Raw genomic sequence first — 14822 nt, forward strand, 5'->3', positions numbered from 1 at the left:
GACATTGCAAACCCAAACCTTGTTGGCTTAAAGTGTTAGTGTTAAGGCTGGTAACAATAGTCATGGAAAGGGGTATTGCAGCTAAAAGTAGAAGGAATCCAATTTTTTTTTTTTTTAAATATGTAAATAGTACAAAAATCAAGCAAGAAGAGATGGGTACCTTATTATCACAGGGGGGTCACTTTGTTGATGAGAACAGGGAAAAAGCAGAAATTATGAACTCAAATTTTTCATCGGCCTACATAACTAAGGAGCCAGCTAATCAATTAAAACCCAATTCTAGTAACATAAATACCAAATTCTAGTAATATAACTACTGATGCATGGATCACTCAGGAGGAAATTCAAAAGAAACATGTAAAAGTAAACAAAGGTCCATGACTGGATGGTATTCATCTCAGGGTATTAACCCTTTTACTGCCAGCTGTTTTGGTCAAAGCGGAACTTGTATTGCCAGACAGTTTTTGAACATTTTGCACTGTTTCACTTTAGGGGCCTTTCCTCAGGGGGACTTTTAGTTTACCCAGGAAAAAAATATATTGTTTTTTTCAGAACAACCTAAGCTTTCAAAATATGGTAGAATTTTTGTGTAATTCCAATTCTGTAACAAGATATAGGCTTCTAAATGTCTAAAAATGCAAAAAAAATCAAATTTTCCATAATATAATCACACATACTATAAACAAAAATTATTTTATGCACGAATATACAACTGATTTGGAAAGTCCCATGTCTCCTGAACGTGCCAATACCAAATATATATAGTTTTATGGAGATTTCTCACTTGTATAGGTCAAAAACTCCCAGCAGTACACTACCAAATTTCCAAAGCACTGCTCCAGAAAACTGCATACTTTAGATTTCAAGGCCAAAAATTCCACTAACAGAAGGTTTATCCCAGAAAATTGTACATTTTTGGAAAGAACAGACTCTGGGGAATACAGAATAGGCACAATTGTCTGTCTACTCCAAACTATCAAGTCGCAATGCTTTCCTAAAGTTATTGGTTTTTATCAAAATTTGTGATTTTTTTTAAAAATCGCTTCAAAGCTTCCAGTCTATAGTATCTTATCTCCTACAGGTCATAAAGTAACCAAATAAAACACCCTAAATATGAATGCCAGGGGTCCACTGAACAGTTTGATGCCCAATATGTATAGGTTTACTTAAGTATGTGGCATGTAGGGGCCCCAATGTGAACATACACCCATATGTACTGTCATTTCTGTCATTTCAGCTCCTGCAAAATCAACACATTTACATCATTATATGTGGGATAAAGCTACAAAAAAGTACGCTCACCCCAGAAAGTCATATATTTTTGGAAAGTACACATTCCCCCGAATCTAAAATGGGTACCCATGTCTTTCTACTCCAAAGTACCAAGCCGCACAGCTTTTCTAAAGTTAGCAATTTTGATGACATTTCCAAAAATCCCCTCAAAGCTTCCACTTTGCAGCATCTTATCTCCCACATAGCATTAGGTACCAAAATAAAACACCCTGAATTTGAACACCAGGGGTCCACTGAATAGTTTGATGCCCAATATGTATAGGTTTACCTAAGTATGTGGCATGTAGGAGCCCCAATGTGAACATACCCCCATATGTACTGTCATTTCAGCTCCTGCAAAATCAACACATTTACATCATTATATGTGGGATAAAGCTAGTAAAAAGTACGCTCTCCCCAGAAAGTCATATATTTTTGGAAAGAACACATTCCCCCGAATCTAAAATGGGTACCCATGTCTTTCTACTCCAAAGTACCAAGCCGCACAGCTTTTCTAAAGTTAGCAATTTTGATGACATTTCCAAAAATTCCCTCAAAGCTTCCACTTTGCAGCATCTTATCTCCCACATAGCATTAGGTACCAAAATAAAACACCCTGAATTTGAACACAAGGGGTCCACTGAACAGTTTTATGCCCAATATGTATAGGTTTACCTAAGTATGTGGCATGTAGGGGCCCCAATGGGAACATACCCCCATATGATCTATCATTTCAGCTCCTGCAAAATCAACACATTTACATCCTTTATGTGGGATAATGCTACAAAAAAAGTACGCTCACCCCAGAAAGCCATATATTTTTGGAAAGTACACATCCCCCCAAATCTATGATGGATAAACATTTCTTCTTGCTTCAAAGTACCAAGCTGTAAAGCTTTCCTAAGTTTGCAGATTTATATGACATTTCGAAAATCGCATAAAAATGTTGCAATTTGCCACATTTATCTCTCACAATTTCTTGATAAAGATCAGATAAAGACAAATCACCCCAAATAGGAACACCTATGGTCTACTGAACAGTTTGATGCCCAATATGCATAGATATACCAAAGTCTGTGGTATGTACTGAACCCAAAATGAAAATAGCGCATAAGGATTTCTCGCCTGCCAGCTCAGCTTTTGCACACAGAGCCCCCTGTCAGTGTATTATGTGCCAAATTTCCCCTAACTATACAGTGACCCCCACAAAACCATATATTTTTAGAAAGTACACATTCTGACAAATCCAACAAGGGTGAAGAGTCCTTTCTACACCAAAGTACCAATCTGCAAATCTTTCCTAAAGTTATTGGTTTTTATGACATTTCAGAAAATCGCCTAAAAATGTTGCAATTTGCCGCATTTATCTCACACAACTTCTTGCGTACAAAGGCAAGTCACCCCAAATAGGAACACCAGAGGTCTACTGAACAGTTTGATGCCCAATATTCATAGCTATACCAAAGTCTGCGGTATGTACTGAACCCAAAATGAAAATAGCGCATGAGGATTTCTCGCCTGCCAACTCAGCTTTTGCACACAGAGCCCCCGTCAGTGTATTATGTGCCAAAACTTCCCCTAACTATACAGTGACCCCCACAAAACCATATATTTTTGGAAAGTACACATTCTGACAAATCCAACAAGGGTAAAGAGTCCTTTCTACACCAAAGTACCAATCTGCAAAGCTTTCCTAAAGTTATTGGTTTTTATGACATTTCAGAAAATCGCCTAAAAATGTTGCAATTTGACGCATTTATCTCACACAATTTCTTGCGTACAAAGGCAAGTCACCCCAAATAGGAACACCAGAGGCCTACTGAACAGTTTGATGCCCAATATGCATAGATATACCAAAGTCTGCGGTATGTACTGACCCCAAAACAAAAATAGCGCATATGGATTTCTCGCCTGCCAACTCAGCTTTTGCACACAGAGCCCCCTGACAGCGTATTATGTGCAGTAAGACCCCCTAACTATACAGAGACCCCCAGAAAACCATATATTTTTGGAGAAGTTATTTTTGTACACCAAAGTTACACCTGGCAAAGCTACGCTAAAAACAGATTAGGAACACTTATACAGGGATACAATGCGATAAAACCACAAAAATTGTGCAAATCAGTGAAACAACAAAATAAGTCACACGACAGCGTAATTAGTGGTCAGAATATCTGATCCAATAGTCACGCTGTCAAAATAAACAGTATTTAGGTAAAAGAAACTAAAAACAAAGTGGTAAAAAAAAAAATGGTAAAAAAAAACAAAACAAAACGAAAAAAAAAACCAAAGTGTTTGTGTATACATGTGTGTACATGTGTAAAAGTTGTGTGATAGTGTGTAAGTGTGTATATGAGTGTAAATAAGTGTATAAAAGTGTGAAAAATGAAAAAAAACCTGCTAAAATGTGTGCTGTAAGTGTGTGTAAATGTGTGTAAGTGTGTATAAATGTATGTAAATGTGTGTGTAAGTGTGTAAATTAAAAAAACTCCTTACCTGTCCTGAAGACCCGATCGCTTCCTCCTCAGTGGGCCTTCGCTCCTCGGGGAGATAGGAAGCAGTAGACGCGATGCAATTGCGTCTGCTGCTTCCTGGAGGGTCCTGCGAGCGATCGGCTCGCAGGATCATCATGACAGCCCCCCTGGCACATTGCCCAGGGGGGCTGTCATGTATAGAAGCTCTCTGCAGCGGCGGCAGATGCCGCCACTTCAGAGAGCAGCGCTGAAATGCAAACGACGTATGGGACACGTCGTTGGCATTTAAGCCCTTTTACTACCACAACGTATCCCATACGTCGTTGGCAGTAAAAGAGTTAAACAAGCTTAGCTCTTTTATGGTTGGATAAAAGTGTGATCGCCAAACCTCTTCAATTAATTTTTCAGGATACGTTGAGGTCTGGCATGGAGCTAAGAGACTGGCGAATTTGGTGCCCTTATTAAAAAAGTGATCCCATTTTCAGCCTGAAAACTATAGGCCTGTTAGTCTGACATCAGTAGTAGGGAAGCTTTTGGAAGGTGTAATAAGGGATAGGGTACTTGAATACATTGCAAATCGCAATACTATAAGTTTGTACAAGCATGTGTAGATCTTACCAGACTAATTTAGCAGGAACCTACTTGGACTTTGTTAAAGCATTTGATACGGTACCTCACAGAAAGTTAATAAGAAAATTGAGAAATATTGGCCTAGAGCATAATATTTGTAATTGGAAAGAAAACTAGCTGAAGGATAGATTACAAAGAGTGGTGGTAAATGGAACATTTTCTAATTGGGCCAGTGTTGTTAGTGGAGTACCGCACAGGTCAGTCCTTGGTCCTTTGCTTTTTAACTTGTTTATTATTGACCTGGATTTGGGCATAGAAAGTACTGTTTATATTTTTGCTGGCAAAACTAAATTGTGACTACCACTTTGCAGAACGATTTGACAAAATTGAAAAACTGAGCAGCAAAATTGAAAATGAGGTTCAATGTTGACAATTACAAAGTTATGCACATTCGTAGAAATTATACACACTAAATGGTAGTGTGTTGGGGGGTATACTTTAAAAAAAGGATCTGGGGATTTTTGTTTATAACTAGTTGTCTAATCTTGTCTTGTATAAAAAATGGCATTGACTCAAGAGATGAAAACATAATTTTGCCTTGAGTATTCAGTGCAGTTTTGGTCTCCAATTCTTAAGAATGATATTAATGAGCTGGAGAGAGTGCAGAGAAGGGCAACTAAACTGGTAAAGGGTATGGAACATTTAAACTATTGATTCCTTTAAGAGGGGCTTGGAGGAGTTCTTGAACAAGCATAGTATCCAAGGCTATTGTGCTACTAAAATCTACAGTTAGTATTGATGTTGGTATATATGGTTTATGTATGTGAGTGTTTTATATAGGTCAGTATAGGTTTGTATGTGCTGGGATTACTTGGAAGGGTTAAACTTGATGGACTCTTTTTTCAACCCTATGTAACTACAGGTGTGTAAATAGTTCCATTAATGTATTTGTATTAAATTCAAATAATGCTCTAAGTTTAAACCCAACATTCATTTCTGCCCCTGTCACACTGCCCTCTGTTGTCAATGCTTGATACAGAAGTTACAGAAGTATCTGCAAACGTAACATATGTTTTTTAAATTGTATAAGTTTAGGGGACCCAATGATCTTGCTGTGGGGCCCAATAACAGTGCATTAGCAGTGTGTTAACAACCATGTGTCTGTTATATCATCTGATACAGCTTTGACTCCTGTGTATATCCTGGTCATCCTGCTTGGCCTGTCTATTTATTCCTATTTGCAAACTATCATGGGCTTCATGCATCTTTAATGGGCAGCAAATTTTTGAGCTGGTAAGCCAAACTGTCAGTATTACTAACCAGCATCTGACCTACTATAACTTTTTTCATATGACATTAACCATGACAGTTGTGGAATAATTTGAGTTTTATGTAAGAAACAAAAATGTTAATTAATCTGTCTGTATTTTATTTATAGAAAATGTCCAAGAAGCAACAGAATCTATAGACAAAAACAAAATCTGGCCCACTACAGTTCAGACAACACAACAAGAGCGTCAACCCGTCTAATATAAAGCAGCATGTTTCCATAATAGCAAAACTTCAAATGAAACCTTGGACTACAAAGTACTGAGAGATTTAAACTGCTTGCCTAACATTTATGGTAGTATACTCCAATGAATCTGTGCTACTATTGTACTTCAATATGAATGAGTATATTTGAAACAGTATAATTTATGTTGTTCTTTTCTGTAATGTACATAAACTGTTTATAATAGTTTTCATTTTATATGTAATATATAATAAATACTCATCTATGAGAAATAAACACTTATGAGTTTTTTGGTGTGCTGATTAAGCACAGGCTATTTTATAGGACAGACAACCCACCACTCCCAAACCAGATTTTGGTGGCTTTAAACTCTACTGCAAATAACAGAGCCCCTCTTATTTTAAGTGGCCAGTTTATCAAAGGGAAATTTTAAATCACAAATAACCATTTTAGCCAATCCAAAAACCAGTTCAACCACACTCTGTAGTGGTGCTGAATGCTCATTGGATAAGAGTTGAATTTGCACCAGGGCCGGAATTAGGGGTAGGCAGAAGAGGCACCTGCCTAGGGCGCAACAATTGGGGGGAACCAGGCAGGACCCTCTCCTGCCTACCCCTAGTCTGCTCTCTTAGTCATTGCCACCCACCGATCGGCACTATTGCATCGCGAACCCCCCCTTGCCCCGCGACTGCCCATGTGCGCCAAAGCACATGCTCGGGGGGGCCTAGGGCGCCCAGTCGGCTTGGCCTGCCCCTGAGTTGCACACACAAAAATATATAGGGCATGTAAGGGGTCAGTAGTGGCGCCTTTGTACTGTTCCTTACAGTCTTTTAGCAGTCCTTCTAGGCAGCCCAAATTCCATAACTTCTTACTATCCGCCAGTAATTTCATCTGATCTGGAGGGGGGTGAGCTAAAGCTTTGCTCACCCTAAGCAGGTTTGCAATAAGGGTATAGCCACATTAGCCGGAGGTTGCATTTAAATATTCAGAAAGGATTTTTTACTGTGAGAGTTGTGAAGTTGGAATTCCCTCCCCGAATCAGTTGTGCTGGCTGATACATTATATAAGCTTTAAGAAGGGGTTGGATGGCTTCTTAGCAAGCGAGGGAATACAGGGTTATGGGAGATAGCTCTTAGTACAAGTTGATCCAGGGACTGGTCCGATTGCCATCTTGGAGTTAGGAAGGAATTTTTTTCCCCTCTGCAGCAAATAAGAGATGCTTCAGATGGGGTTTTTTTGCCTTCCTCTGGATCAACTAGAAGTTAGGCAGGTTATACTGTATATAGGCATTATGGTTGAACGTGATGGACATACGTCTTTTTTCAACCTAACTTACTATGTTACTATGTTTAGTGGTTGAAGAGCATTGGACTCTTTTCACCATGTAGTTTTTTCTGACAATAATGTTTTTTAAGATCTGGAGTGTACATTCCCTTCTATTTTAAATTTTTACTGTTTTTAGAGTCACTAAATGAGTTGTCTCTTATGGATTCGCACTTCATTAATTCAGTGTGTTCGCTTTCATAGTGTATTCCCAACATCACCCAGCAGTGCATACCACAGCCTTACTGCAAACATAAAAAAACATGTTTGCTGCTTCAAATGACAATTTAGTTCCTCAACTCAAAAAGATCCTCGTTTCTGTCTATAATGTCCTCTAAGAAGTGATCATGTCAGTATGATTGCTGGTGTTACTCAGTGTGGATCTTGTCACATGTATGTGATCCTGGAGCAGCAGTTCCATGCAGCATTTACTTGTGAAAGATGCAGGTGGGTTTTCCTCTTGGAATCTGAGGTGCAGAATCTACGGGGGGAACTGGCAGCACTGAGGGCAGCTGCAAACATGGGGGAGAACAGGAGGTTCACTGAGCAACCCCTAGCAGGGGCCAGTGTAGTGGGGGGGTGGAGAAGGGACAGTGGAGGTTAATGAGGGAGACAGATTTGTGACAATTAAGAGGGGCAGTAGGTCCCCTACTGCAAGGGTAGGAGGGCTGGTTCACAGCTTGTATAAACCAACAGATTTGCCACTTTAGGTGAAGATGCTGGGGAAGACAGCTCTGAGCTAGCATGTATGGAGCAGGGTGACTCTCAGAGCACCCTGGGAGCTGGTAGGTGGGGGGAGTAGTGCTAGTAAGGGAAGGCAGGCTATAGTTGTAGGGGATTCAATTATTAGGAAGGTGGATAGGGTCATTTGTCGCAAAGACCCTACATGCCGAACTGTGTGTTGCTTGCCTGGTGCTAGGGTTCATCATGTGGTGGAATGATTGGACAAATTGTTGGGAGGGGCTGGGGAAGACCCGGCGGTCTTGGTACACATAGGTACCAATGACAAAGTTAGAGGAGGGGGGAAGTCCTCAAGAATGATTTTAAAAAACTAGGCGAAAAGTTGAGGGCGAGGACTTCCAAGGTAATTTTATATTGCCTGTACCACGAGCAACATTAAAAAGGCAGCGGGAGCTTAGGGAGATTAATGCATGGCTGAGAGATTGGTGCAGGGAGGTGGGCTTTGGGTTTCTGGAGAACTGGGCTGATTTCTCAATCGGCTACAGGCTTTTTGCCAGAGATGGGCTGCACCTCATTGATGATGGTGCAGCTGCTTTGGGGAAGAAGATGGCTAGAGGGTTGGAGGAGATTTTAAACTAGAAGTGGGGGGTGGGGTGCAGCAGGTAATTCTGTGATAGACAGGATAGATGAGGTAGTGGGCATAGTAAGGGAAAATGGGGGTGGAGACTTGCTTCAGGGTACTGATAATGGCAGGGAGGACCATAAGTTGTTTACGCAGCATTCTCATGCTGGTACCAGTATTAAATGTATGTTTACTAATGCAAGAAGTCTGACTGGTAAAATTGGAGAGCTGGAGGTACTGGCATTGGAGCGGAAATATGATGTGATTGGCATTCCTGAAACTTGGTTGAATGAGTCGCATGACTGGGCAGTTAATATTGGGGGTTATACATTGTTTCGGAGGGACAGGGGCAATAGAAAAGGAGGAGGAGTGTGTCTGTTCGTTAAGAAGGAATTAAAAGCAAACATTAAGGAGGAAGTGATGGGGGTAACAGAGGGAGCTGAATCCTTATGGGTTGAGCTTCTCACAGATAGTAAAGAATCTACCAAATTAATTGTAAGGGTATGCTATAGACCCCCTAATGTAAGCGAAGAGCAGGAGGCTCAGCTCCTGTTGCAAATAGAAACGGCTGCTAGTTTGGGGCAAGTGATAATAATGGGGGATTTTAATTATCCTGATATTGACTGGAGCCATAGTACTGCCAGGTAAGTAAATGGGAACAAGTTTATAAACTTGCTACGTGACAACTTTATGTCACAGGTTGTTGAGGAGCCAACCAAGAACCATGCTATGACACTAAATTTTAGCGCTAAGACACTGAATTTTAGAAAAGCTAATTTTACCCCCATAAGGGCAGCGCTTCAGGGCATAGATTGAGGCATTATGTTCTCTGATAAAAACATAGAGCAGAAATGGCTGTCATTTAAAATGATATTAAATCATTACTGTTCTCAATTTATTCCATTAAAAAGAAAAAGTAAAAGTGTTAAGAATCACCCCATGTGGCTTAACCCTGAGGTAAAGAAGTTAATAGGGAAAAAAAGGAAAGCTTTTAAGAAATATAGGTCAGAGGGGACAGTAGCTGCATTTAATGAATATAAACACTATAACAAGTGTTGTAAAACATCAATCCAGAAGGCTAAGATAGAAAATGAGGATCACATTGCGGCAGAGACTAACCCCAAAAAGTTTTTTAAGTATATTAATAGTAAAAAGATGCAGGTTGAGGGTGTGGCCCCATTGAGTTATAGTTACAATATGGTTACAGCGGATACAGAAAAGGCAGATGTGCTTAACCAGTTCTTTTCTTCTGGGTATACAGAAGAGGAGCCAGAGTGCCAAGTCCCACTCAATAGCTGCACTGTTGCCTCACCTCCAACTACACAGTGGTTGACACAAGATATTGTGCTTAAAGGGTTACACAAGATAAATGTGAACAAGGCACCTGGGCCAGATGGAATACACCCTCGGGTACTGAGAGAACTAGTGTCAGATTTACAGTGGCCTTTGTTTCTGATATTCTCAGACTCACTTTCATCAGGTATGGTACCTAGGGATTGGAAGAAGGTTAATGTCATTCCTATTTTTAAAAAGGGAGTAAGATCTCAGCCTGGCAATTATAGGCCTGTAAGTTTGACATCCGTGGTGGGCAAGTTATTTGAAGGCTTGTCAAGGGATCACATACAAAATTATGTACTGGAGAATGGCATTAAGAGCAGTAATCAGTATGGGTTTATGAAAGACAGGTCATTTCAGACCAATTTAATTGCTTTTTATGATGAGGTGAGTAAGAAGCTGGACAGTGGGGATGCAGTAGATTTAATCTATTTGAATTTTGCCAAGGCATTTTATACTGTTCCCCACAAACGACTGCTTTCTTAACTAAGGTCTATTGGTCTTAGTGAAGTCGTTTGCACATGGATAGAAAACTGGCTACAGGATCGAGTACAAAGGGTGGTTGTAAATGGTACATTCTCTACTTGGAGTAAGGTTCTCAGTGGGGTCCCTCAGGGTTCTGTACTGGGTCCACTTTGTTTAACTTGTTCATAAATGACTTAGGAGTGGGTATTATAAGCAATGTATCAGTGTTTGCAGATGACACAAAACTCTGCAGACCAGTCAATTCCATCCAGGATGTGGCATCCTTGCAGTAGGATCTTTACCAACTGGCAATCTGGGTGGCTAAGTGGCAGATGAGATTTAATCTGGATAAATGTAAGGTCAGCAAGGGCAAACAAGGTTTTGAGCAGTATTAAAAAAGGTATAGATTCACGGGAGGAGGGTGTTATTCTTCCCCTTTACGGAGCGCTGGTAAGGTCATCCATCTAGAACATGCTGTTAAGTTTTGGTCTCCGGTGCTTAAACAGGACATTATTGAATTAGAGAGGGTGCAGAGAAGGACAACTAAGCTGGTAAAGGGTATGGAAAGTCTCAGTTATGAAGAAAGACTGGCCAAGTTGGGTCTGTTTACACTGGAGAAGAGGCGCTTAAGGTGACATGATAAATATGCATAAATAAGGGGATCATATAATAACCTCTCTAATGTTTTATTTACCAGTAGGTCCTTCCAACGGACATGAGGACACCCACTCCGTTTAGAAGAAGGGAGGTTCTGTTTAAATATTCGGAAATAATTTTTTACTGTGAGAGCTGTGAAGTTGTGGAATTCCCTCCCTGAATCAGTTGTGCTGGCTGATACATGACATAGCTTTAAGAAGGGGTTGGATGGCTACTTAGCAAGTGAGGAAATACAGGGTTATGGGAGATACCTCTTAGTACAAGTTAATCCAGGGACTGGTCCGATTGCCATCTTGGAGTCAGGAAGGAATTTTTTTTCCCCTCTGTGGCAAATTAGAGAGGCTTCAGATGGGGTTTTTTGCCTTCCTCTGGATCAACTAGAAGTTAGGCAGGTTATATATAGGCATTATGGTTGAAGGTGATGGACATATGTCTTTTTTCAACCTAACTTACTATGTTACTATATTTATAAACCTGCTAGCTTTTTTTGCCTTGGCCACCCCATTATTCCAGTCAACGTCTGGATAATTAAATAACAACTTGACCTAGTTGTGAGGCCTCCTCTATTTGTAGTAGTACCTGGGCCAGCTACAGTGGCTTGCAAAAGTATTCGGCCCCCTTAAACTTTTTCACATTTTGTCACATTACAGCCACAAACATGAATCAATTTTATTGGAATTCCACGTGAAAGACCAATACAAAGTGGTGTACACGTGAGAAGTGGAAGGAAAATCATACATGATTCCAAACATTTTTTACAAATAAATAACTGCAAAGTGGGGTGTGCGTAATTATTCAGCCCCCTGAGTCAATACTTTGTAGAACCACCTTTTGCTGCAATTACAGCTGCCAGGCTTTTAGGGTATGTCTCTACCAGCTTTGCACATCTAGAGACTGAAATCCTTACCCATTCTTCCTTGCAAAACAGCTCCAGCTCAGTCAGATTAGATGGACAGCGTTTGTGAACAGCAGTTTTCAGATCTTGCCACAGATTCTCAATTGGATTTAGATCTGGACTTTGACTGGGCCATTCTAACACATGGATATGTTTTGTTTTAAACCATTCCTTTGTTGCCCTGGCTTTATGTTTAGGGTCGTTGTCCTGCTGGAAGGTGAACCTCCGCCCCAGTCTCAAGTCTTTTGCAGACTCCAAGAGGTTTTCTTCCAAGATTGCCCTGTATTTGGCTCCATCCATCTTCCCATCAACTCTGACCAGCTTCCCTGTCCCTGCTGAAGAGAAGCCCCCCCAGAGCATGATGCTGCCACCACCATATTTGACAGTGGGGATGGTGCGTTCAGAGTGATGTGCAGTGTTAGTTTTCCGCCACACATAGCGTTTTGCATTTTGGCCAAAAAGTTCCATTTTGGTCTCATCTGACCAGAGCACCTTCTTCCATATGATTGCTGTGTCCCCCACATGGCTTGTGGCAAACTGCAAACGGGACTTCTTATGGTTTTCTGTTAACAATGGCTTTCTTCTTGCCACTCTTCCATAAAGGCCAACTTTGTGCAGTGCACGACTAATAGTTGTCCTATGGACAGATTCCTCCACCTGAGCTGTAGATCTCTGCAGCTCCCCCAGAGTCACCATGGGCCTCTTGGCTGCATTTCTGATCAGCGCTCTCCTTGTTCGGCCTGTGAGTTTAGGTGGATGGCCTTGTCTTGGTAGGTTTACAGTTGTGCCATACTCCTTCCATTTCTGAATGATCGGTGGGACAGTGCTCCGTGGGATGTTCAAGGCTTTGGAAATCTTTTTGTAGCCTAAGCCTGCTTTAAATTTCTCAATAACTTTATCCCTGACCTGTCTGGTGTGTTCTTTGGACTTCATGGTGTTGTTGGTCCCAATATTCTCTTAGACAACCTCTGAGGCCATCACAGAGCAGCTGTATTTATACTGACATTAGATTACACACAGGTGCACTCTATTTAGTCATTAGCACTCATCAGGCAATGTCTATGGGCAACTGACTGCACTCAGACCAAAGGGGGCTGAATAATTACACACACCCCACTTTGCAGTTATTTATTTGTAAAAAATGTTTGGAATCATGTATGATTTTCGTTCCACTTCTCACGTGTACACCACTTTGTATTGGTCTTTCACGTGGAATTCCAATAAAATTGATTCATGTTTGTGGCTGTAATGTGACAAAATGTGGAAAAGTTCAAGGGGGCCGAATACTTTTGCAAGCCACTGTATATATAGGCATTATGGTTGAACGTGATGGATGTACATCTTTTTTCAACCTAACTTACTATGTACCTATGTAATTATGCCCACTTGCAAGTGCCTTTTCTCCAGAGAAAACAACCCAAGCCTTGACAGTCTTTTCTCTTAATATAATTTTTTCCATTCTTTTTACCAGTCTAGTACTGGAGTACATCTCTGCACTCTTTCCCATTCACATTAAGGACTGGGGTCTAAAACTGCACATGCATACTCAAGGTTTGACTTTACCAGAGATCCATAAAGAGGCAAAATTAAGTTTTTAGCCGTTAAGGTACTTCTAATTTTGCTCATTTTAGTGCAACAACACTGGTCTTATTAGAAAATTCAACTTAGCACCACTCTATTACTATATCCACTATGCCACCCCAATCTCAAGGTGTCTCGCGTCCTCATAGAAGACAATTACATTTTTTCCAAGATTACATAGATCAGCCAGAGTATGCCACACAGGCAGAACAGGGCCAGCAGAGTACTTCTTGTGTGTGCAATACTCTGCCTGCCCTTTGCTGCCTGTGTGTGCCATACTCTGCCTGCCCTATGCTGCCTGTGTGTGCCATACTCTGCCTGCCCTATGCTGCCTGTGTGAGCCATACTCTGCCTGCCCTATGCTGCCTGTGTGTGCCATATTCTGCCAGCCCTACCCTGCCTGTGTGTGCCATATTTTGCCTACCCATTGCTACCTGTGTGTGCCATACTCTGCCTGCCCTGTGCTGCCTGTGTGTGCCATACTCTGCATTGCCTATGCTGCCTGTGGGAGGTGAACCTGGCAGGGGTTTGTTCTGGGAGTTTGTAGCAGTTGCAAATAGTCATTATATGGTCCCTAAGGTGTGTAATTATGTGCTGGGGGTTGCCGTGCTATCCACAGGGGAGGAGGAGCCATACAGATATAAGGGTATGTCTAAATATGACATCATATATTTCTTTCACATATGAATGATATCCCTACAGTGAGCACCAACCATTTGGATTTATGCTGTGCTACCACCATTAATGTGGGTATGGTCTTAAAAGCTCTTGTGATAACATGTGTGTGATTTGAAGTAGGTGTGGTTAAAAAAGGGGAGTGGTCAAAACTTACTTTTATTAGCAAGCCTCCACCATGTAGGCCAGAAAAATTCCAGCCCTCGGTACCACAAAGTTGGACAGCACTAAAAAATAGAGAATAAAGGAAAATACTTCATACTTTTATTTATCACAGTTTTATATTGGATCTGTTGTAGTTTGTGCACATTGTATTTTTATTTTATAGGATCTACTATCTCCAAATACATAAAATGGTCACAAGAGGATGGAACTGACATACAATTTACATAGTGAAACAATTTGGACAATATTAATGAAACACTGGAACATTTTGCATACCAATATTAATGTTACCATATTGGTTCTTCATGCCTGCAATAACTTACAGTATAGGAAAAAATCGTAGCTTGAGGGATAGACTGGTACACAGCTAATGTTGGAATTGGGAATTGTGCCCAACATGTTTTAAGCCAACAGCAAAGTATGGCAGATGAGACACTTCACTTTGTGAACTGTACCACAAAATGTGACCTATTTGTTTTATGCAGCTGTGGTATAAAATATGTGGGAAAAACAAAGTGCACTTTTAAAAGAATGATATATTTTTGATATTCTCAATGTTAATCATTTTTCAAATATTTCAAAGCATGTGTTTGT

General features: G+C 40.6%; 1 protein-coding gene across 1 annotated transcript in view; it reads left to right on the forward strand.

Annotated features, from left to right (window-relative positions):
- Window positions 1-6061, forward strand: part of tmeff2 (transmembrane protein with EGF like and two follistatin like domains 2) — a 303915-nt gene extending 297854 nt beyond the window's left edge. The window contains exon 10 of the mRNA XM_031892426.1: window positions 5755-6061. Coding sequence (XP_031748286.1) covers window positions 5755-5851 — 97 coding nt within the window. The 3' untranslated portion in view covers window positions 5852-6061. The remainder of the gene's footprint in view (window positions 1-5754) is intronic.
- The last annotated feature ends 8761 nt before the right edge of the window (window positions 6062-14822 follow it).

Source organism: Xenopus tropicalis, chromosome 9 (assembly GCF_000004195.4).
Source record: "Xenopus tropicalis strain Nigerian chromosome 9, UCB_Xtro_10.0, whole genome shotgun sequence".
Lineage (NCBI taxonomy): Eukaryota > Metazoa > Chordata > Amphibia > Anura > Pipidae > Xenopus > Xenopus tropicalis.